General features: G+C 35.9%; 1 protein-coding gene across 1 annotated transcript in view; it reads right to left on the bottom strand.

The window, feature by feature from the left end:
• Positions 1-2,033: 2,033 nt before the first annotated feature.
• Positions 2,034-23,532, bottom strand: part of TM9SF2 (transmembrane 9 superfamily member 2) — a gene marked incomplete at its 5' end in the record, with an annotated part of 28,207 nt that continues 6,708 nt past the window's right edge. The window contains 13 exons of the mRNA XM_082001832.1: positions 2,034-2,711; positions 6,815-6,986; positions 7,583-7,694; positions 8,685-8,836; positions 10,309-10,468; positions 11,107-11,164; positions 13,337-13,456; positions 13,703-13,835; positions 13,959-14,067; positions 14,152-14,231; positions 16,782-16,893; positions 17,774-17,898; positions 19,488-19,617. Coding sequence (XP_081857958.1) covers positions 2,644-2,711; positions 6,815-6,986; positions 7,583-7,694; positions 8,685-8,836; positions 10,309-10,468; positions 11,107-11,164; positions 13,337-13,456; positions 13,703-13,835; positions 13,959-14,067; positions 14,152-14,231; positions 16,782-16,893; positions 17,774-17,898; positions 19,488-19,617 — 1,531 coding nt within the window. The 3' untranslated portion in view covers positions 2,034-2,643. The remainder of the gene's footprint in view (positions 2,712-6,814; positions 6,987-7,582; positions 7,695-8,684; positions 8,837-10,308; positions 10,469-11,106; positions 11,165-13,336; positions 13,457-13,702; positions 13,836-13,958; positions 14,068-14,151; positions 14,232-16,781; positions 16,894-17,773; positions 17,899-19,487; positions 19,618-23,532) is intronic.

The raw sequence follows: 23,532 nt of genomic DNA on the forward strand, positions 1-23,532 counted from the left end.
ATAATCCATACCATTCGGCGTCATGCTTGGTATATAAAGCTGGGGGGAAGAAGGAGGAACGGGGGGACTTCTGGAGTACGGCGTCTGTCTTCCCAAGAAACCATTTTGCATGATGGATCCCTGCTTCCCTGGAGATGGCTGAACACCTGCCTGCCCACGGGGAGTGGTGAATGAATTCCCTGTTTTGCTTTGCTTGCGTGCGCGGCTTTTGCTTTCCCTATTAAACTGTCTTTATCTCAACCTGTGAGTTTTCTCACTTTTACCCTTACAATTCTCTCCCCCGTTCCAGCATGGGGAAGTGAGCAAGCGGCTGCATAGTGCTTCATTGCTGGCTGAGGTTAAACCACAACAACGGTAGAACATTTGGGTGCCCTAACACACACCAGAAGCTTAAATGCTAGAAAAACTTTTAAAATTATGCGTTTCAGGGGAGGGAACAACTTTAGAATAGCTCTTCTACGAAATCTGTGATGTCTTAAACTTTCTGCAGTGCCTCAAGTACTGCATGCTGAAACCTAACCATGTCAAATTCCAAAACAGCTGCAATTATTACAAGGCAAAGCTGCTTGAAAAAATTGTGTATGCAGTAGGTTTAGATTCCAGAAGATAACAACATACTTCACAAACTGCCTTTAAAGGTGAAAATCAGATACTTGAGAAGCTGCCATGACTTGTCAACTAGTCTGTAGGGGGGGAAAAAAAAAAAAAAAGGGAAATACACCTATCAGTTTCAAACTCATATACATACCACAGTGGCTACACCTGACTTCTAGTAACCCAATTTTTAAACAGCAGTTGTAAATACATCACAAAAAAATCTGTTTTCCTATCACTACACTGAAATTCTTAAGCACCTATTATATTCATATTTCAATAATAGACAACTGATTTGTGTTTCTCAAACTAAGCATTCCCATTTGTGCAATAGCTATTGATGATTTTGAGCAGTGACTACACACAGAGTAGATGATCACAAAACCAAAGATAAAATGGAATATCCTTAATATACTTTAAAAAAAAATGTAAATCAACAGTCACAGTACAGTGAAGAACAAATGCTTACCACACTCGCCCTTTTCCTGTTTTGAACATAAAAGATGGAAGATTTATCTGAAATCAGCATTTCCTAGTGACTGCATGTGGGGAGGGGCACAAGAACAAACCTGTCCACGAGATCTGAGCAGAGCTGTGGCTGGGGATCAGCAGTGAGCGTGGTGTGCTTCATCTGGAGGGGCTGTGGAGCACAGCAATTGAGGACATGTCACCTGAAGCCTTTTTACCTGCCAACTTTCAGGAGGTTAATCATGACAAGTTACCTTAACCAAAGATACTTTTATTGGGTTCATTATTCAAGCATCATTAAGGTCTTTCCTAAAAAGTAAAATGCTAAGAATAACCCCCACCAACCTTATGAATGGCAACTGGTATAAGAAGTTTAATTTTAAGTGAAATTTTAGCAGGCTCGTGAAAACTTGCCAAAAGCCAAATTGTGTTAAAAGTCTCAAATTACCAAACAAGATATGAACAACATACTCCATTTTCAAAAAAACCAAATATAGGTTTAATGCTAGTCATCCAAAATCAACATTAGTCTCTTAATATAAGGCAAAAATAGTAATTTTCTTTTATTTTTTAACCTACATAAGTACAATCAGCAATAGTTGCCGTATAGAATATGCATCATTGAGATCTTTTAAAAGCAAGCTCAGCAGAGAATGCCGACTTGTGCGTTACAAGATCTTCTCAACATACTGACAATTCCATAGCAATCTCTGAAAACGTATCTGGGGTAAGGAGTGAATTAATGCTGCAGAGTGGTTTTGTTAAATGTGTGCATAATTTAATTCTCATGCGCCACAATCACATTTCATGTTATAGCCATGTAGCACAAATAACATGTCTTGCAGATATAAGGGTGTATCAATATACATTAAACCATAGAAAATGCCATAAAATACTCTCTGCAATCTTTAAGCATCCGTCTTCAATATAATTGTATTTACATATCTTAATGAACTTATTATATGTAATGAGCCACTGAAGACATTTTTACAATATTTATTAGATTATGAATTTATAAATTCAAGGACTCAGAGGCACATAGTTTAAAAGGCCAAGAACACCAAAACTAATGAAGTCACAGAAATCAGAATATTTATGGACGTAACACCAGTAAAAAATAAAAATCACATCCAAACTAAAAGCAACACTTCTTAGGAGTCATCCTTCAAAGTTCTTACAATAAAAAGTTCTCATTTCCCTCAAAGAAAAATAATCATCCCACCTACCAAGCTAGAAAAACCTATTTACAGTTGTACTTTGATCAGAAGTATCATTAAGTTGTGTAATACAGCCACTTCTATTCTGCCATTAGAATTTAACATTTCTGTTGAAGTATAGTTGTATTTACAAATGCATAAATATAGTAACTCTGATCTTCATTAAGATCTGAAAACAGGTTGTTAAGTCACAATACAAACGTGTTAGTGGAAAAAGTGTTTGGGGCAGCTGCATATTCAGTATCATTCTCAAAGAATAGGAAGCCATTACTTCTGATAAAGCTCAAGTTCATCAACTAGACCAGGTCTTTAAGGTATGTTAATGATTAGACCTCTTCTGTGTTAATTCTTTACATTGGTTTCTTCAGTCAACTTTCACCACGCTGTATATTTTGGTTACAAACCAAAAGCATGCAAAGAATCCAATTGTCCCTGGGGAAAAAGAAAAAAAAAAAAGAAAGAAAAAAGAGAAGTTACGCATTAGGATAACTGACACAGTAGACATCAATTTCTATCTGTAGCTCATAAATCAGGACATATGTATATGCAATCTGCTATCTTTAGTCTTCACTACATCCATCAGATCAGATCAGATAACAGAAGGTTAGAGGCAGTACCTGGTCTTTACAGGCATGAACTACTATGTTAAGTATCTCATAATTTTCACAATTACAGAGCTGATCACGTGGAAGACTCATTTTAAGACGCTTCTATGTTATTTCTCTTCCTATGTATTTGTTCTTTGTTGTTTCATTATTCCCCAGTCCAACGCCTTCTCTTGCTCCATTTTACCCTTCTTCAGTGACTAGTCACACACACTTTACCTGATCAGCTCAGCTGATCAAAATATTATTATTATATTTAGTAAACCAATTAGATTGACAGCATCAAAAGGAGTTTGCATTTCTTATTTATATTTTAAGGACTTGGAAATTTCTGCATAGATCAAGTTAATACAAATTTCAAACCACAGGGTAGTTTCTATGCAACTTGTACTTCCTATTGAAAATGTGTTACGTACCTTAAAAATAAACACTGCTGAAATACTTAAGGCAGTCAAAAGGTATAAGCAAACTTGAACTGAAATTTAACGATAAACACTTTCCCTGGTAACTTTCAGTCCTTTCAGCTGAAGAAGAATAGCTGCATCCCTTCTCTTTGTGAAACTCACACAGAAGTTTTTAATAAAAATATTATTTTGAATGCAAAGTAGTTAATATAGTTGAGCTTTGTTAATCTAACTGGATTACTTCATAACACAGACTCAGAATGATAATGAATTTAACAGCCACTCAGAATACCTGTTACAGGAACCTTCATTTACCACAAAAACTGGGACAGAAAAAAACCCTGAAGATTATCTGGTTTTTGCCCGAGAACCTCTTCTAAAAATCATAGCCTTAACTTATGCAAGAGCCAAGTAAATTCTTTAAATAAAACAAACAAACAGAAAAATCTTTATTTTAGACTTGATAGAAGACGACAAAAGCTGTGTGCTAACTCAATTCACTATACAAGCTTGGAAGGAACCATGAATGGTATCACAGTATTTTTTTTTTCCTTCATGCTTGCTAAACTACTGATGTTTAACTGACTCATTTACTATGATACGTAGTTTTGGTCCCAGCTGTGAATCAAAAATTTGTCATGTAGCTCTCGGTATTTTGCCTGCTGAGTCTGATCAATGACCTGGAATGCGGTATGGATGCAAGTGCCTGAAGCATGTGTTACACTGACATAGCAGCAGGGCACCATCAAAACCCTTCCCAATACTGATGATTTTTAACAGATGAGTAAGCAGCAGCAGAATAGTTTTGATACAACAATTATGATTTTCTCTTCTTAGCTTCTTTATCATCCTGACACAGGAAGTCAGTTGCCTTTAGGAGCCATTTTTGCTAAATTGCTAATATGCTTTTTCATTTAAGACTGGAAAAGAAATGCCTGTCCCTTTACCCTGCCCCTAACTTTTTCTGTAAAACATTATCTCAAAGCTCTTCAGTAAAACTCAGAATGAAACTTAATCAGAATGAATATCAACCTAAATGGACAAAATTATTCTTAAATCTTAATAAATAGGACTATTCTCTCAAATTAAAGGATAATTTGCACTTAATCTTGTGGGAAGTAGATTGAAAAAAAATCATTAAGCATATGATGTCTCAAACTCCTACCCCTTTGGTTAACTTCACATGTGTTCTCCCCAAATTTCAATACAGAAACTGAAAATTTCAAAAAAACAAAAGCATACAAACTCTGAAAGCTTAGTTTAAGTTGCACAGCGTAACTCACATCTCCACTGTCCCCATTACACACAAATGACTACCACAGAAAGCACCTGAAGGAGTCCGAGAGTAAACCACCTCTTTGCATGCTTGTGAACCCCCTCTGAAAGGGACTCTCCAGATTTGCCGACAGGTGCTGCACAGCCAACTGGTCAATTCGAAGTGAACATGTGAGCAAAGGAAAAGGGGGATGCACTGCACACGTCTTAATGCCTCTAGATGATGTCATGGGACATGACTGACTCAAAAGAGTAAGGGCAGAAGATAAAAATTACAGGGGTACCTTAGGTGCAGAAAGGCAGCTAAGCCAAGTCTCAGCATAGAAAGTTTACTGTAAATCCCCTTTATCTTGAATGTGTGCACTCCAGAATTACTGCATGCATCCAAAGTAAACAGATTGAACAAAGGAGATAAGGTAAACACAATTCTGGCTTTGCCCAACACAGTTTACTACTAAAAGACAGACATGCTGAATATCTATTGGAAAAGCTAGTGAAACTAAATTAATTGACCTTACACTTACGTAAGGCCTAATTATTTTTATTTTTATTTTTTCTAAATTTTGTATTTAATTAAAATTATTATTTTTATATTCAAACTTAATAAGTTTTCACTGTATTTAAAAATTGATCTACATACAGCAGTACACATTCACTTCTAGTTGAACAACCATGCATTCTTAAATTCTTCAGTTCAATGAGACTATTAGTAAACCCAGATGAGAAATAAGACAGGGTGAGAAAGGGAGGCAGAATCTCTGATCTACGTATTCAGAATGACTTGCTAACCAGTGCACAACATATAAATAAAAGTAGAGATGATGTGTAACGTACAAAACATCCGCAAGCAATACCAAAACACATTAGACTGACTTAAAGAGAAGGGTGGAAGATAAAACTAACCACTTTTGGAACACAGCTTGATCACTTTTCAAAGAGATTATATAATGTACTCAAGTCCTGTTCCCTCCTTTTTACAGGCAATGACCCACGAAACTCTTTGCAGGCTCTTGCTCCCATTCATCATCATTTGCATTCAGTCGTGGTGCACAAACAGCTTCAATATTTCCTAAGCTGAAGTGGCGATGTCTTTGATATTATTATTCAGTTACACTGAAAATGAACACCATTCTCATATGTCAGTTCTTTTCCCACTAGATTTTTTTATGTTCTCCTATGTTAAATGTAGTTATAGTGAGATGTGTATTAAAAGCTCAGATGACAAGCCATTTGTCTTCTTGGAGGCCTCAAAATACAGTCTGAATAGCTGTATACATACATATATATCAAAGCCTTAGGAATCACTAAACTTCATAAATACGGAGCTTGAAATTATTTAAACCATTGATCAGTTCAAAATAGTTTAAAAAAATGTTGCTCTGTAGGGTAAAGTCCAAAGACAGATTACATTCTGCTTTGAATGAAGAATTTAGTATTTTTAAGATTTGAGGAGTTGGTGGTTGCTGCCTTCTTGCATGAGAGTTTGAAAGGAGACTTCTTGCATTTTCAATGCCATTCTTCCACCCTAACCAGGGGATATATGTCTGACTGAAGATTCCTTCTTAGTACTGAAGATGACAAAGGAAGATTTTGTGACCTCACCCCACTCACTGAAGAGGAAATTGAAATGCAGCGCTTAATTAAGACAGGTGCTTTTCCAAAAGCTCACAATAAAGATGACAAGGTTCTGACAAGACTGCATCAAAAAATGGTTAAGAAATTCTTGTCTGCTTCCTGTGCCAATTCAGTGCAATTTGGAAAGAAAGTAAATTCCAGAAGAGAGCAAATAAAGAGAGAAGTATTCTCTGTTAACTTTTACTCCTATCTCTTCCTTCCTCCTATTCCACAAAAGCTGCAATTTCTTCCTAATTGACACTGTAACTTTATATTTGATTGTGTGTTATTTGAAGCATGTTTCTCTAAGGACAACTGTTTTTAAAAAATGAGTTTGTCACATGACTAACATAGGAATGAAGTCTGGAGAAGTATTTATCATGTTTAAAGGTGTCATAGTTGAAGATCTAAATATAGGCCACACCTCAAATTAGCAGTAGTTTTGTCTCATCCTCACTTAATCTCTTTCACTAAAATCTGTGATCACAGAGTTAAAATGCAACACAACTACCTGGAAAAAAAAATCAAAGACATATATAAATTTATAATCCTGTATCAAGGTAAGTTTTGTCAAGGACTCTACTGTGCAAAGTCAAAGGTAGACTCCAAATTTAAAATTAAGGTTCAATATACTTACCTGTGAAAAGGAAGAAGATCAAAACCATAATCATGGTATAACCAAAATATAAAATGGTGCTAGCTGTTCCTGTGATTTGCAGTTTAGAAAAAAAGTAATGTATTGCATATATTAGGAAATAAACTGCAGTGAAACCACTAGTAAGAAATGAACGCCACTGCCAGTGATAGTCCTAGAAGGAGTGGAGGAAAAAAAATAAAAAGTATGAGTAATATTCCATCACCTCTAACACACTGACCCTATAACTGAACGCAGAGCTACTTTTTCTATTATCACTTTATCCAAAAGTGAGTTTTTATTGTTTTCATCTACAGGAAAAACACCTATATGTAATCAATACTGCTTTAACTACAACATTCACAAATAGAGATAAGAAAGCTAAAAGATCAGTATCAAATAGGCAAAAATCCAAATAAGCCAGACCTACAGAGATTTTTTTTTTTTTCCCCAGGGTTGGGCATGCCCAAAATGGATGTTCACTGAACAAAGTTAATGGATTAGTTTAGCATCTTCAGAAAACAGGGAGTTAGAATCTAAAGATGAGATATCTGACTTAGCAGTACTCAGTGCAGTGTTTTAATATTTGTTACAAGTTTTGAAAAGTGAAGCAAGCTACTTTAGGCAAAGACATTGTTTAAGTACATCTCATCTGGAAATAGTGTTTATGTTGAATTTTGGAATACTTATTTTCAACTACAAAAGCCTTACATTTCTTTGGAAGCATTCTTAAAACAAAATCAAGTATAAATACTGAAGAATATTTCTTACCTCTGCACATAGATGGAAGTAGCAGAGCAATATTGTAGCCTCAGAACATGTAATAACCAAAATAATGAAAACCAGAAAGAGAAAGCCAAACATGTAATACATCTGGTGAGACCTATAAAAGGCAGTTTAAAAAAAAGTTAAAATGGACACTGTGCTAACATTTCTTCATATGCAGTAACACCTGCTTCACCTTAAGTATTCCCCTTCCTACTGAAATACCGTCAGTTGACTAATTTATTTTTCTAAAGAATATTCTTTAGAAATATTCTGAAGAACAGGAGCCTCAGAAGCTCAGTCTGAAAACAGTGAGAAAACAAGCCCAAAGTGTGCTCCTGGTTGGGCTATTACAGTTTCAGTGAAGTCAGCGTGACCTTTTCCACTGACTTCAACAGAACTTGGATTTCACCTCACATTTCAATCAAAGGGGCAGAGCTGCAAAATAACAAGAAATGTCAAGTGCTGTTGCTGTCTACATTGGGTAGAGGCACCTATTCAAGGTTCAGAAACAGTTTAACAAGATCCAGTAACTAAATTGTGCCAGAAGGAAGACAAATCCCTCACAGTAGATTAGTTTGTCAGTGTGCTATGAGCTCACATCAGAATTCACTTCTACTGGACTAGTCTTTGGTGCTTTATTTTTGAAAGGAATTACTCTCTGGTGCCTTTATAAAGACTTCACAAAATTTGTTCTTGGTTCTTTTTTCTCCCACGAGTACTAATAATTTTCTAGACCAACAACAACTAAAAAAAACCTCAAGTAATTTTTAATATATTACTGCTTTCAAATTACATGCCATACGTCAGCTTCAGAGCCACTTCCACATGAAGTCAGAGGAGTAGCATCATAAAACTAGCTATTTGAGTATTGTAGGTCAGCTGTAAATTGGTAACCATATCACAGCCACACAAGCAAAACGGACACTGAGCACTGTCTAAACCACAAAATGTTAAAAAAGATGTTAACTTTTAAATTTTTATTGAACCAGTGGTCTGGTAACCCTGCATCACCAAAAATCAGTCAAAGCATCTTGAAGAAAAATTTTCCACAAAGAAATTACCACTTTTTATGACAGAAAATTCAAATAGATTGTGGTTAACTTACCAAATACTATTGAGAATAAAGAACAACTGTATAAAGATACATCCAAAAGGTAGAATACCTCCCATGATAATGCCAGGTAACGGCTTTGTATAGAATGATTGCTCAGGAATCTGACGAGGTATTTGATTTGTGCGAACAGGGTGTTCAATAGCCTTTAAACAAAAATAAGAAATAGCTAAATAAATAAAATGTCAGACTACAGCACTACCTTTTTGCTTTCTTTTTGAAATGAGTGGTGGCAAAAGTCTACTACTTGTTTTGAGCATGTGCATACTCAGCTACCGCTACATCTGCTTTTGCTACCATCCTAGTTACCAAGATTTGTCAGGCAAACAAGCTAAAACACAGTTCTTACTGAAAATACAGCAACAGAGATTTTGGACTTCCCTTTTTATGATTACCTATGATCTGTTACAGAGCCTGAGCTGATTGCTCACTTTTCAGCTGGGGGTAGTGATGGTGCAGACTCTTGCTTTCCCCTTGTAAAAATGTTGTTTTTCAGGATTTACTCCAAGAATCACATTAGGGTAAGCTTACAAACTGAGAGGATTAAATTAGGATTTAATTGCCAGATTGAAGATGCATGCATAGATCAGCATGGTGGGAGAAAAAATTTAAGGCAGATAAATGCATACTTTGCCATCTTTCCCCTTTCTTAAAGATTACATCAAGAGCATAAATAGATACTTGCTAGGTACTTGCTTCCTGATTTGATTTTAACATATTTGTGACACCTGTCACGTTGCCTTTTAGTTTATCAAATCCCCCTTTCTTAAAGGAACTGCCTCTGTACAATGCAGGGGTGTTTGCTGGAATTTCAACATGGTTATTGGAAAAAAACCACTGCATTCTGGTTAAGAAAACTGGGTAACTACAAGTGACTTAAGTGCCTTCTAAGATACTTAAATATTCTATGAAGGTATTCCATGAGAGCTACAGAGAGCTGGAACTCTGGCTTCCTATACAGGAAAAAACACAAAAATATCCAAACATATATTTTTAAGTTTGTGGAGCACAATAAACCACGTTTTAAGCAAAAAGAAAAAAAAATTATTTAAGAAGGTTTGATCACCAGTGTCACAAAGAGCCCTCATATAAATAAATAAAATTGATCAGTTTAGGAGTAAATCCCAATTAATGCCTGCCAAGCAATGATAACTATTTCCAGAACACTTATGCAAAGAGATTTCACAAGAAACTCTAGCAATTTAATTAGAAAATATCCTCTGTGTAGAGGGCAGACAGGAACAAAAAACATGGGGGAAAACCAGAAATGCGTAAGTTCCTTTCCCTTATGCTTGGCTGGGTCAACTAATTTTTTTAGTAATGAAGGAGATGCTAATTAAAATAAAAATGCTTAAATCACTGCTTTAATCACATAGCAGTCACTCAAATACAATGATAACCACTTGAAATATCACCACCACCAATCAACTGAATATCAAAGTCTTGGAATCTCAAGATCAGTTATCTAATGCAGAACTAAAGTAACTGAACAGAACTGGAGCTGACAACGCAACTAGCTTAGGTGCTACCTCAGTCATAGTCTATACCATGAAAAATATGTATGTGTGTGTACATGTGTATACACACACTTAGAAAACAATTTTTCAAAAACACTTACGTTCTTCTTGAAACCAAAATAGGCACCAATAAATGTCAGCGGTACAGATATGCAAAACCAGAGTGCCAAAATAGCAACCAAAGTACCAAACGGAATAGCTGCTGAAGAGCCTTCTCCCCAGAGAATGAGGTTCATGATAAAAAAATCCGCAAATACAATTCTGAAAATTAAAGCACAGAAATACTCCTTAATATTTAATAGTATTAACAAAACAGCTGTATTAAGATTTTAGTGTAAATACCTGTTAAAACCAAATGACACACATAAAATATCAAAATGAAGAGGTCAAACAAGCAATTCTTTGTTAATCTAGTGGGACTGAACTCCAGCAGGAGCTGACGTTCCAACTAAGCAATTTCAAATATATGCTTGTCTTAACTACACTTCAGGGTAAGACTGCTTGCTGTGATTAAGTAGAAAGATTTATCACAGTGGTTATACAGTATATGACACTATGTAAGACCAACTACAGTGTGGTCAGAGAAACAAGCCTAGAGAGTAAGAGAAAGCAATGAAAAATTGTGCCTGTCTAAAACTTACTACTATCGTAATGCTCTTTCTTAATCAACCTTTTCATGTGGTGTGTGTAAACAAATGCTTACTAAAAAAGAATATGTAAGGATGATACGCCATTAGCATATAGCATATTCATCTTTGTCAAAAAGCAGTGATATTCTTGCAGCTTCTGGAATAAAGGGACAATGTAATAAGATTTACTTGTATAGTTGAAACTTAAGTTAGCTACGCGTGTCAGAGAAGCAATTAATTCTTTTAATCATGGCGATATTCTCAACTTACCCAGGACAAAGGAATGATGTCAGCAGGACATTTGTTTTCCATTTCTCACCTCCAAATGCTGTATTAAAACATTTGACAGTCATGAAAACATGCATTAAGCTCACAACTATTAATTTTCCCGTCAATTTACCTGTTATACTTAGCTTGCAAATAGTCAAATAATGAGCTATCGTGCCCAAGTTTAAAATAGCAAACTAAATCTTCAGTAATAAAACTGAATTCTCTCGTCATATTGCTTAACCACACAGCTTCAAAGCAAAGAAAAGCCTCAGACCAAGGTCAGGAAAAGTATCTAACTAAACAAACTGAGTCTCTGATCACTTTATCTGCTAAAAGGAGGAAGCAGATTTGAAGTAGTTTTAAGTCTTTAAAAAACAGTTTAAACCTGGAGCGATTAAGAAGTTTAAGCTTTCTAGCATTTGACTGCAGGTTTCAGTAGGAAAAAAAAAAAGTAAGTATGTGAAAAGCAAGCTTAACAGTTTTCTTGAAATAATTCTTGTCTATGAATCTTACAAGAAAGTCAGGATGAACACACTTACAGGAAGTAGTGATGTTCTCTTGAGTCTTACCAGCATTAAGCAGTGGTGACACCAAAAAACCAAAGATAGCTTTATTAAGAAAGTCTTTATGAATTTGCACTACACTGATAAAAATTCTAGTCAGCATACTTTCAAATGAAAATATCCTGCTGGAATGCAGTGAAGCTGACAATTTCATCTGAGCACTGCCATAATGACATGCTGCTTTACTTCAAGAGTCAGAAATTATTATGGTTAGAGTGATTTTAATTAAGTTTCTACCTCTTCATAAATTCTTGATAGAACATAGCACCAGTTACTAAGATTAATCATTTAATTTCAACTCAGGTTTCACTTTTTAAATGCAATGTTGAAAAAAAACCCAAACTTTTAAAACTGGATATCCATTTCAGTTGCATTTTGGTTTATATCTCACATTACTTTATTTGTATACTGTAAGGAGAAACATTTGTGTTTACATGCTCTATACAAGGTATAGACCACCTTGTGTTATAACAAGAATATCTCTGGATCAGTCACTCACTGTCTTAGTTAAAACACAATATTCAAGTATCAACTAAATGATTCCCTATAAGTATAGTTTGAAATGTAGTTGTTATTAGCTACATCTCCACCAAAGATACAGGATTCAGTTTACCATCAATATACTTCAAAATATCTTTCAAAACACCTAATATACAGCATGATATAAAGAATCATTCTGTCCTCAGTTATGCTCTTAGTCCTGAAGTCTCCTTCCATTTAAGTCTAATTGGCTTGGAGATTAGGAAAAAGAATAGTTCACTATCATATCACATCACTACCACTGTGGAAAAACTCCTTACAGAATACAAACCCTCTTTCCCCAGTGGACCTCCCCACATGAAAATTACAAAGTGGTTATAAGAATGAACTCCAATGCCTACTGACAGGCTGAAGTTCAGAAATAAACTCCTTCTCTAGCCCTGTATGTTCAGAACTAAAATAGTCCAAAAGATCCAGCTCACTCAGTTATAAAGAGTCTTTTACCTTAAGTAAGGTAATTAAAACAGGCTGTATGCAGAATGGCATGCTTTGCCTTAAGATAAACCAGAGGGTACAGGGGTAAACCCTTTGGGGTTGGTAGGCAGGCCTTGAAACAATAGCCGGCTGGGATGAGTGAAGGAAAACAGTATCAACTAACAACTGTCAGGGGCCCAAACACCACTGGGTTGATTTCTACAACTACAGAACGCCTAATAATTCTTACCCTGCATCCCTGCCACAGTCTGATAAGAACCATTCTCCCAAAGACTTAGGAACTAGCTAAAAAGAGGTGACAAATCTCAGGCATGCAAGAACAGAGGTTCATGTTCAAGGTGGTGGGGAAGTCACCAAGCCATCACTGATGGCTAAAACTAAATGTACGTTAACACCGCCCCCCGCAACTGTAGGAAAGGGAAATACAAAACTGTCTGATGTTCTAGAAAAATGGAAATTGCTTCCCAATTCCATAAATACAAGAGCAATGCAGGGTCTTCAGGCACGATCACATCAAAACCAACGTAACCATGTCAGTGTTCTATATGTGTTTTCTGTTGTTAAGGTACGTACATTTTTCCAACTTGCCCTGAGGGAAACTACAAACAGTACTGCAAAATAAAAATCAGTTCTGTGATGATAATTTACTCTAATGAACTTAAGCCTTGTCATTTTAAGTAACTTTTACTCACATTTGTAGAATCTGGCAGCAACATAACCAGCTGGAGTTCCAAGCAGTACCCACAAAACTACAGCACAGGTCATTAGAGCTCCCCGGTTAGCAGGTGACAAGAATCCCAGGCAAGCAAAAACTATGAAGCAGAGATGCACAATTTTAGAAAGTAACTGTACATTTGACTTAAAGCCAGTACATCAGTTATCTTAAAATCTATGTATACCAAGTTGCACGTCTACTACATCAGCTCAGCTGTTTCAAACCATAAGACTTCTAAGGAATTTCTAGACAAAAGCTATACTGCTATTTTTACTAGTACCATGCAATTAGTAGTGAAAAAGTAATCTGTACTCAAATAACTCCTCCCCACCTTATTACTTACACAGGGTAACAAAAGTCATTATTAAGATCTGTGTGCCAGAGCCTAGAAAAACAGACAACAGCATTCCTTTTCTTGGGGGCCTGAAAATATCACCATGAACCAGTTTCCAGCCAAATTCTTCTTGAGCATCTTCCTGTAAAGGAAATACATCTATTTTAATACAGCAGACTGCCATTTAAATAGCCTGTTACAGAAATGCACTTAGCTGAAAAAATTACATTCCAAATAAATTTTAGGAGGTACATTTTAGACTTACAGTGGAATCCATCTGGTTGTATCTTGCAATGTCTTTATGCAGTGTCCTCAACATAATCATAGCTACCATTCCAGACAGAAAGAGGACAATCACCAAGGAATTCATAATACTGAATTAAAAAAAAAAAAAAATCATTCAAATTGCAATGTAAACATTTCAGTACAGTACACTTGAAGACTAACTTTCTTCTCACCTAAACCACTGAATGTGAGTGTGAGGCATGGATTCCAAAATATAATCCCATCTTGATGCCCACCTTATATTTTTTTCTTCCTGAAAGAGTAAACACATCAGTTTCAGATACAGTCAGTATCCAACTTCTACATTTACAAGTTGATGTTCATGCCAAGCAATCTTAAATCTCATGACAAATTGGAAATTTCATGTTACATGCCTTCCAGGGATAGTTACCTAAAACAAACATCAGATTTGACCATAGAATCCAAACAAAAATATCTTCTGGATAGTACTGAGCAACCATGTCTTCTGAAGACATAAAGGTCTATCAAGTTAATTTAATTGTGTTTCCTCCCTTCAAGACTTACATTAACTCATGTGGAATTCAAATGACTAGCAGAATAATAAGAGAATATGTGAGGTTTTTTTAGCATATGTAAGTCACCCCACAGACACTGAGAAGCTAAGATCTGCTCTACGGTCTGCAGCATAATATTCCCCTTTCTAGATAGTGCTCTGTCCAAACTATCCTTCGCTTTCACACAAACTCGTTTCACTACCAACTACCAGTCCAGTTACATTCAGCTTGTACTGCAAGCCAGATTGGGAGACAATACTACAGAACTTACATTGTTAGCAGAGGAAAACAAATTATTTCTTCAGGCATTTCAATGGATTGTATTTATTCAGATTGAACATTCATTGATCAGAAACACTTAAAAAAGTATTTATTTGTTTTGTTTTATTTTGCATAGTAAACATGGAAAAAGGAATAAACAGTGCTGATCAACCTCAAGACTGCTATTAAACAAACCATAAACACTAGCATCAATTAATAAAAATGGCCAGGTGTCTTCCTGACAGGATGTTATTTCAGTAATTTATAACATACAAGAGCAAGAGTGCTTTCCAGTAAAGCCAGCTTTTGAAAATATAAAAGAAAACACGTTAAAAAAATTTAGCCAAGATCAAATATCTAGTTCACTGAGGTAATAAAGCTAGGTCTTAAAGCAAGCAACAAGTTTCTAAACCATATCAATGATTCTAGGATAGAATCGCATTTTCCCCTATACCTATACTGCCTTTTTCCTGTCTTCCTGAGATGACCTGATCTGCCAACCCGATGGAATTTCAGAAGACGACCTCAAAGTGATGTAACATAGCATACAGGACAGTAACACACACATAGATGGGCATGTAATTTTTAAAAGAGAAACAATATAACAGCATGAAGCTAAGGTCATTCTTAATTACTAGCTTCTCACAGGTTTCCAGAAGTACTTGCGTTTCAGTATACAAATTAATTTCAGTATAATAACTGATATAATTTCTCAAAATGTAATTATGAAGTCATACATAACATAACCCCTTCTGAATATTTTTCTTACAGTATTTATTGTATTTTGAACTTTACCATGTAATCCAGTACATTACTGAAGTAAGGAATGATCATAGTAATTCTACAAACACTGCTATAACAGCTTAAGAGATAAAAAGCGTTCATGGCTGAGAAGCTGTGGCAATGTAATGACGTTGTAAGACCAGTGCTTTACTGCATACTACTTATGACAGTGGCAGTGGATTCCACATGCTAACTCAGTGCTACTCTCCAACTAACACTAAAAATCAACTATTTAGTCTCCATTCCACCACAGCTGAATCGAATCCTACAGCAGGCTGTAAGTCTAGAATTAAGAAAGATATATGAACAGCCTTGATATAACAATAGCCTATCATTTTGAAAGGCACCACTGACCTTGCACTCAGAACATGAAAAAAGTTAAACAAAAATTGCCTTATTTTTATTTTTTAATTTATTAATTGCCAAGGTTTTTATTAAAGTCCATAATGACAAAAAAAAGTAAGGAGTAGACTCCTTCATATCCAGAAGAATCACAGAATTGTTGAGGTTGAAAGTATGAACTGTTGCGTGTGAGCTATCCTCTCAATACATACACAAGGAGTAAAGAAATCCAGTTATAGTTTGCTTTTTTTTTAGTGAGTCACTTGCATTTTGAGGTCTTCGACTAATAGGGAAACAGTCTGGGAGAGTGGGAAATCTTGGGAAACGGTTTGTCCAGCAAACTCCATTAAAAAAAAAAAGTCTCTCTTGCTTGTCACCAGAACGAGACATATTCAAGCATCATTGCTCCCTGCAGTTGCCTGATATACTGCTCCTCTGCTTTTAAATAGAGAATAGAGGAACAAAGAATACCAGCTTCCTGCTCTTTTGCAGATTTCCATAGGAGGAAAACCTTGAAGAGAAGAAAGCTTTTGCAGCAGGAGAGCAGAAAACGATCAGCTTCAACCTAACCTACCTACAACAGTAATTTGCTGAAACACACAATGTCTCAGACGTAAAAGCTTGCATTGAAAAATAATCTACCAGACAACCTAGGTAAACATGGAAAGTGCGATTCTTTTAAAACACACATGCGCATTTCACATTCAGTGTGTGTGAGGTGGTATGCAAAATTGTAAAGTGTGTGGTTAAACCCCAAGTAATCACTGACATTGCAGTTCAAATAAAGTTTTAAAACCACAAATTTACTGTTCTGAGCTAATTTTAGTTGTCCAACCTTATCATTCAGAGTATCAATACATGATTTTGAGAGCGCTTAGTACCACAGAAAGCTTAGTACTCACTTGAAAAGAAACTGAGTATGTATAAGCAATTTTGACTTCTCCGTTAGCCTTATTACTTATATCCATAGGTACTCCTGAGCAATCAGGGTTGTCTGGATGAGTATGTTTGTAACTGCGGGAAGAAAAAACAGTATGAAAGGTGCTTCACTGACAACATTCCAAAGAGAATTCATTCATCTTACAAAAGCATCAGTTTCAGCCAGGATTCTTCCCTTAAATATAAAAATTGTTCTTAATGCCTCAAATTTCAGAATTCACAAGGAATGTATCATAAGCACAGGACTTTTTGATACTTGAACTTTTTAAACAAAAGTTGTTTCTTCTAAAAAGAAAACTTTAGAGAGCAGGGTCTCTAAAGCAGAGCACCAAAAATTAAAAAAGTCCGAGTACCACTAAGAACCTCCAAAACACTCTAAAAGTTACAACAACAGAACTACTAACTTCTGTCAGAAAAAAATATTTTCATCATGATGCTGCACCAACAATGCAACAAGCTCAGTTATATCAAGAATCCAAAAGAAAGGAAAGACACTACAAAGTAATAAAACAGACATCAGTTGTATAAAAGCCACACAGACACCAGAACAACTGATGAGTATATTTGTGAAATCATTCCATTCAAATCCTGATTGCTGAAGACATCAAATGTTGCACTCTGATTACTCCTGCCTCTGGCACTGGTGGCCTATTTCATCATAAGACAACATGTTCCCCAAGAGGGAAATGAGAGTTGCTTCACCGAACACACACCACTTCCAGGTTTTATTTTATCTTTTTTTTTTGGCCCAAATAGGAAATAGTGCACAAAGATCTATCAAATTCAAAACAAAATTATGTTAGAGTGTCCGACATTAGACTACATCAATCAACAGGAAAGCTAATCTACAGGTCACATACCTGAAAACATTTCCGACTAGCAACAGGTCCCCAAATCAAAGCAAGTATCTTGGGATGGACCACTGTTTCATGATAACTTATTTCTGAGTACTAACCTTTTTGGTTCAAGTTTAGCGGCAACTAGTCTTGCTCCCAGAGCTTCATTTTCCACAACATGGTAATATATTTTTATGTCAACATGGTTGAAGATATAAAAGGTATCTTTTTCATGAAATTCTGACTGCAATGATAAAAGATGATGTTAAACAATCAAAAAGAGAAAGACATCTAAAGGCCTTAGGTAGAAGCTTACAGAACAGAATTTTAGACTGTGTACAGTTTCTCTGTCAAGAAGTTCTCCTACAAGATGAATGCAGGATTCTGGGAATAAAGAGATAGTAAAGTCTTTGCATTAAAGCTTTGCATTAAAAAGGCAAACTAGAAAAGTTAATGCTAAGAACAGTCTACTGCAGCTGAAAAGTAGAAAGTATTTACATATAAAATGTATTTATAAATACTTCAGTAACTGAAGATGTCCCATTTTAATTAATTGAAGTAGCAAACTGAATAGATAACTGTGTGACAACTTTCATATCAGAAAGATCTCATAAACATCAGCTATTTTAAAATAACATGTGTATTTTTCATAGATTAAACAGAACTTTCCAGGACAAACAATGCAAATAATTGCTCTCTGTGACAGAACCACCTTGACATTTGAAACCAAAGATGCACAGGGGTAAACTATAAGCAGCAGCCAAGAATGCTGAATACAAGTCTCAGGTAAAGGGAAACAACAGCTTGGAATTTAGTCAGTTAAAGAGGTTGTTAAATCACAAGCATTATGTCTACTGAAGTTCAAGTAGTAGTACTTCAAGGTTCTGTCCCCACCCCTTTCTACAAAGCACCCTAATTATAAAAATAGTTGTATAAACAAAGTGTTTTTCTACAGTCCTTCAGTTACTCCTTCAAAGGTTATTTTCCGTTTTTAAAATACTTGGTTTTAATTAAGATTAAGAGAATATTGCCAGATTACATGTTTGATCATAAATGTGTTTCCAGCATCCATTCACATGGAGCCACTGAAACCAATTCATTATGGAGGAAAGGAAACAAATTAGAAACTGGAGAAACAGTTGTCTTTGGTAAGATCCATTAAGTAAAACCAACCATTTTGGTAAAACCAACAACCTATTCCTGGTTCTTAGTGAACTCTCCACGGTAATCTAAAGACATCCTGGATTTTCTATCGCGTTCTCATCTCCATAATGCTTACAGTGCATTTACCTAGACCTCCACCAGTTAATCCAAGAGTTCTGTCTCTCACAAGAGAAGCTTTGTTCACTCAGAAATCTTACATTCTGCCTTCTTCATTAGCCCACACAGTTTTAGAGAAAACAGTTCTTCAGGTAGTATTAATTGGCATACAGAGGTACAAACATGCCTATGCAAACCTGCTTCCATGAAAACACTTCTGTCCCACAAAAATGTGAAGTCTAAGCCTTCGAATGTTTAGACTTCCTAGGCAATGAAGGATGACATGTTTTTCTGCTCCATCACCCTTTACACGTGCTAAATGCTATGCAAGTTCATCTCTTACCTCTATCTTTTAGAGCCCTTCCGTATTATGCAACAGAAAAGATAAAGTTCTTAGGCTTAGACAAGGCTTACAAATTGTGGTACTTGCAGAGATATCAAAACACTTACCTAGTTTTAGGTTACAAGGGTTCTTAAGATAGTGAGGACTCATCACAGAAACATAGGAGAAATGCCAGTCTTTAAATTTGTAAAAAGAGGATATTAAAAAAAAACATAACTGCATAAACATACATTAATAACACAGGCATCTTTTGGACGGCCATCTTCTGTAATATAACAGCCGATAGGAAAACCAGGATTGCAGAACCTCTGGCTATCTTCAACATCGTAACACCAGGTCACAGGCATGTTGTCCACAATCCTGTTAATGGCATAGTGACAGTTCACAACCTTTCAACATACACAGTGTAATGTAAACAAAACCAGATTAATAATAATCTAACTTCACTACATTGATTATTGGAAGATTAACTACAAGAATAATACTTCTTTCAGATCTTAACACATGGAACTGCACTGACTGCTAATCCAATTTCCAAACGAGATCTAAGCATGTAGCTCTTCAACTGAAACTTTATCTTTTTTTTTTTTTTTGGGTGTGTGTGTGTGGGGGTGTGTGTGTGGAATAAATCAATCTATTTCTTCAGAAGGTGTCTTGGAAATAGGAGACTTACTCTTTGACCACCAAAACATTCTACTCACTGGACTGGTGTCTGAACTCTCCTTAGAAATATAGCCCAATACATAAAATCCTCCCACTCCAAAGTCATAACAATTTAACATTATTCTGTCTTTAAAAAAGGCCAAAATTATCCACTAAACCACCTAAAATGAACTTGATAATTTCAAGACAAAACACAAAATAAAAAATTTTGCCTACACACACATATTATTAATTTTCCAGCTTGCTCATTACTCTTCCGTTAAAAAACACATTTTTCACAGCAGTCTTTAAAAACTTTTACTTTGCATTAAAGCTAAAGTGCAAGTTTCTTTTTGGTTTGGGTTGTTTTTTTTGTTTGGGGTTTTTGTTTTTTGCTATTTAAGTCAATTCCTGAGCATTGACCTCAGTTGTAGTTCCCTGAGAGTATGGAATATTTTAACTATATGGTTTACATGAGCAAAAAATTGTAAGCCACCACACATTTGGGCAAGTAATTACTTTCAAACTTCTCTCCGTTGTCTACCTGCTGCCTTTATGTTACTGGATCACGAGATTTATATTCATATTACCTGAAAGTCCTGAGTAAGTTTATAGTTCAGTTTCATTGAAAAATTTGTGGAGGAACCCCACACCCTCATGAGAAGTTCCAGGAAATTACAAGACCATAAGATACAAAAAGTATCGAAGATGCTACAAACAGTACAAACATCAATATGAAAAATATACTTTTAAACATAAACAAAGATACCCAACACGGTGACCCGTCCCTTTGTAAAACAAACTACCAAAAAACCCTGTTTCTTTATGTTATGAAGTGTTTTAACTAGCTGAAAGATAAATCTCAAAAGAAACTGAATCAAAGATGACTTAAAATTCAGTAGCTGCCCTTAGGGCAACATTAATTACTCCAAAGTATGGTTTTAAAGGTCTGTTAATAAACTTCACACATGAAGACATGAGACAACTGCCACTTTTTGTGCATCACTAGACAAAAAAAAGGACATCCAACTGAGAATTAACAACACACATTTTTGTAAAACTTACCAAGCTACCGAATATCCTTTACAATTAGATGTCTCATCATTATGACCACTAAGCTATTAATGTTAACAAATACCTCATACCTGATAACACCCCGTTACTTTCCAATACCTAATAAAACACAGGAATTATTACTTCAGACAACAACAAAGTATTATTTAGTTTGTTGGGTATTGTAACAGTCTCTGAAGTAGCAGTATTTTTTAAAGCACATCAATAGATGGGGGTAAAAAAAGAGTGGTACATGGTGCCTTTGTTCACAAACCACAAGGAGATCTGCATCATCCCTACCATTAGCTACCAGACAGAAATAAGTAGCAATGTTTATGGCTCATACTGAGACAGCAGAAGAGGGGAAGACAAGCCCTCCAAAAAAAACAGTTTCCAGGTTCTTGGGAGATTCCAGAGACTATCACAGAGTTGCAAACAGCAGCAGCGCTAACCAAATCTTACTCGTTTCACCATGCTGATATGAGGCACAACTAAGTTGTTGATTAAGAGCTATTCCAGCTGCAGATTCATTACACTTGGACCATATTTGGAATTTTACCTTCATAATATATGCTAGAGAAGCTCTTGCTTTTGTTAATATTTTCATTTCATAATCAGAACTAGGTAGAGCACTAATCTACTGCTAACGACTTTGGTTGGGATAAAGGTTTTCCTTTGCATCTTCTGCAGCAAAGACATACTGAGCTGCCTCCAAGTCGCAATGCTGGAACAAATTGATAGTTTAAGCAGCAAATCATTTTTCACAGTTAATCATCAAATTTAAAATGACTTGAAGTGATTACACATGTGGGGCAAATACGCTATTCAACAGTGTTTTTGTATGTGTCTCAAGAACATCTGGTGATGAACATTGTCAGCCAAGATATCAGTAGAGTTGAGTCCAATTCAGTATGTCAATTGCTAATCTTATTAAGTGGCTTTTAAACCCTTGGAAGTACTTTGCACCATCTGTGTTCCCCAGGAATTTTACCATAACTTGAAGCTGGGTAATAAATCTCTATTAAATCCTCACTTACGCTACCTTGCTGATCCCCGTACAACATACCCCTGTACCATACTCCTGGACTATGCATCATTCATCACGAAATCCAGCCACTTCCACTTTGTGAAGCTGTGGAAGGACTATCATTACCATAACAGGCATAAATAGGGATTCTTCACACCACTGGTTCTAAAGTTTAAGGGCAGTGAGCCTAGCAAAAAAACAAATAGTAGAAGTGCTATTAAAAGAACCAAGAATGTAAGAAGACTTATATAGATGTATTTCCCTAAATTTAAATGGAAGTCTTCACACTGAAAAGCAGAACTACATCTTACTAAAATCTGAACAGTCCTATCAAGGTAGCTGTTCAAGCTAAAAAACATGCTTAAATTCATTAAATTGTTTTACAAATATACTTAGTGTAAGGCTGGGGGAAGAGTCTAAAGTACTTTTCTGTGTGATTCATTTTACATAGTTCTGTTCCAGTTTCTGTAACAATAGTCAGCTTAAGTTTTGGGTTTTACTAAAAAAGCTGAATCTCTTTCAAAGAGTGACAGGGTCATAGCCTTGGGAAACTATTTGTCATTTATACACCAAAACATACACAAACTCTTAAAGGTGAAGCTTTATGCCAGACCAACATGCACCAGTGAAATTCAAAGTGGTGTAAATATTAGAGATATATGTAGTATTTAATGGGAATATAACCAAATCCAGCATGTTTGAAGCTCTACTTATTTCAGCATTAGGCGTATACACTCTGAATCCCTGCAGAAGTAACTGTGCCTTTCAAAGTTTCTTTACTATTTCCTGGTTCATTTACATAAGTGTACTGCTATTGCCTGTGAACCCTTCTGACCTAATCTATCAACTTCCAACTACACTAAAACTACACTAATTTTGAAGAGGCTCCCAGTGAGCCATACATTACATCGGTGAGCTATAGTTTATCCCTAAAAAGGGATATCCTATATTGGTTCCCAAGCGCAGTATAAAATGCAGTAGAAAACGCACTCATTGCCTTTCCAGCATGGGCAGCTGTTTCAAAACTGAAGAAATGGAATATGACATTACAGAAAAGCATTTAATAACAGTGGCAACATTCAACATTTCACCTACATTTTTACTAATATATCCAGAAAATTTTAATCTTATTAGATGAAGACTGAAACCTTTGTTCCTGTGAAGCAGGGATCACATATTTGGAATCATATGGGCAACATCAGTTAACTATGCTCACATATTCCTTGCAAAGCCATGCCACAGGAACTCTGACAACTTCATGCCCAAGCTGCTCCTTCTACCCTTGCACCCAAAGGCTGCAGTTCGCACAGCATACCAACATACAAAGCACTACACAAATACAGATAGTGTGTCTGGATATTTCGAACATCAAGAGGGAACCCACTGACAAACATTTCCCAGGTCTTGGATGTAGGTGCAGAACATGGCTAAATCCCAACTGAAAATCAGCATACACATTCAGCCTTGCCCCACTGTCCATCAGAAGAGGACCTCAATGCTCAAGGAGAAACAGAGCCCTAGCATGCTCCAAGATGACTCAGATGGTTACAGAG

This window comes from Phaethon aethereus (genome assembly GCF_964289735.1).
Source record: "Phaethon aethereus genome assembly, chromosome: 1".
Classification (NCBI taxonomy): Eukaryota; Metazoa; Chordata; class Aves; order Phaethontiformes; family Phaethontidae; genus Phaethon; species Phaethon aethereus.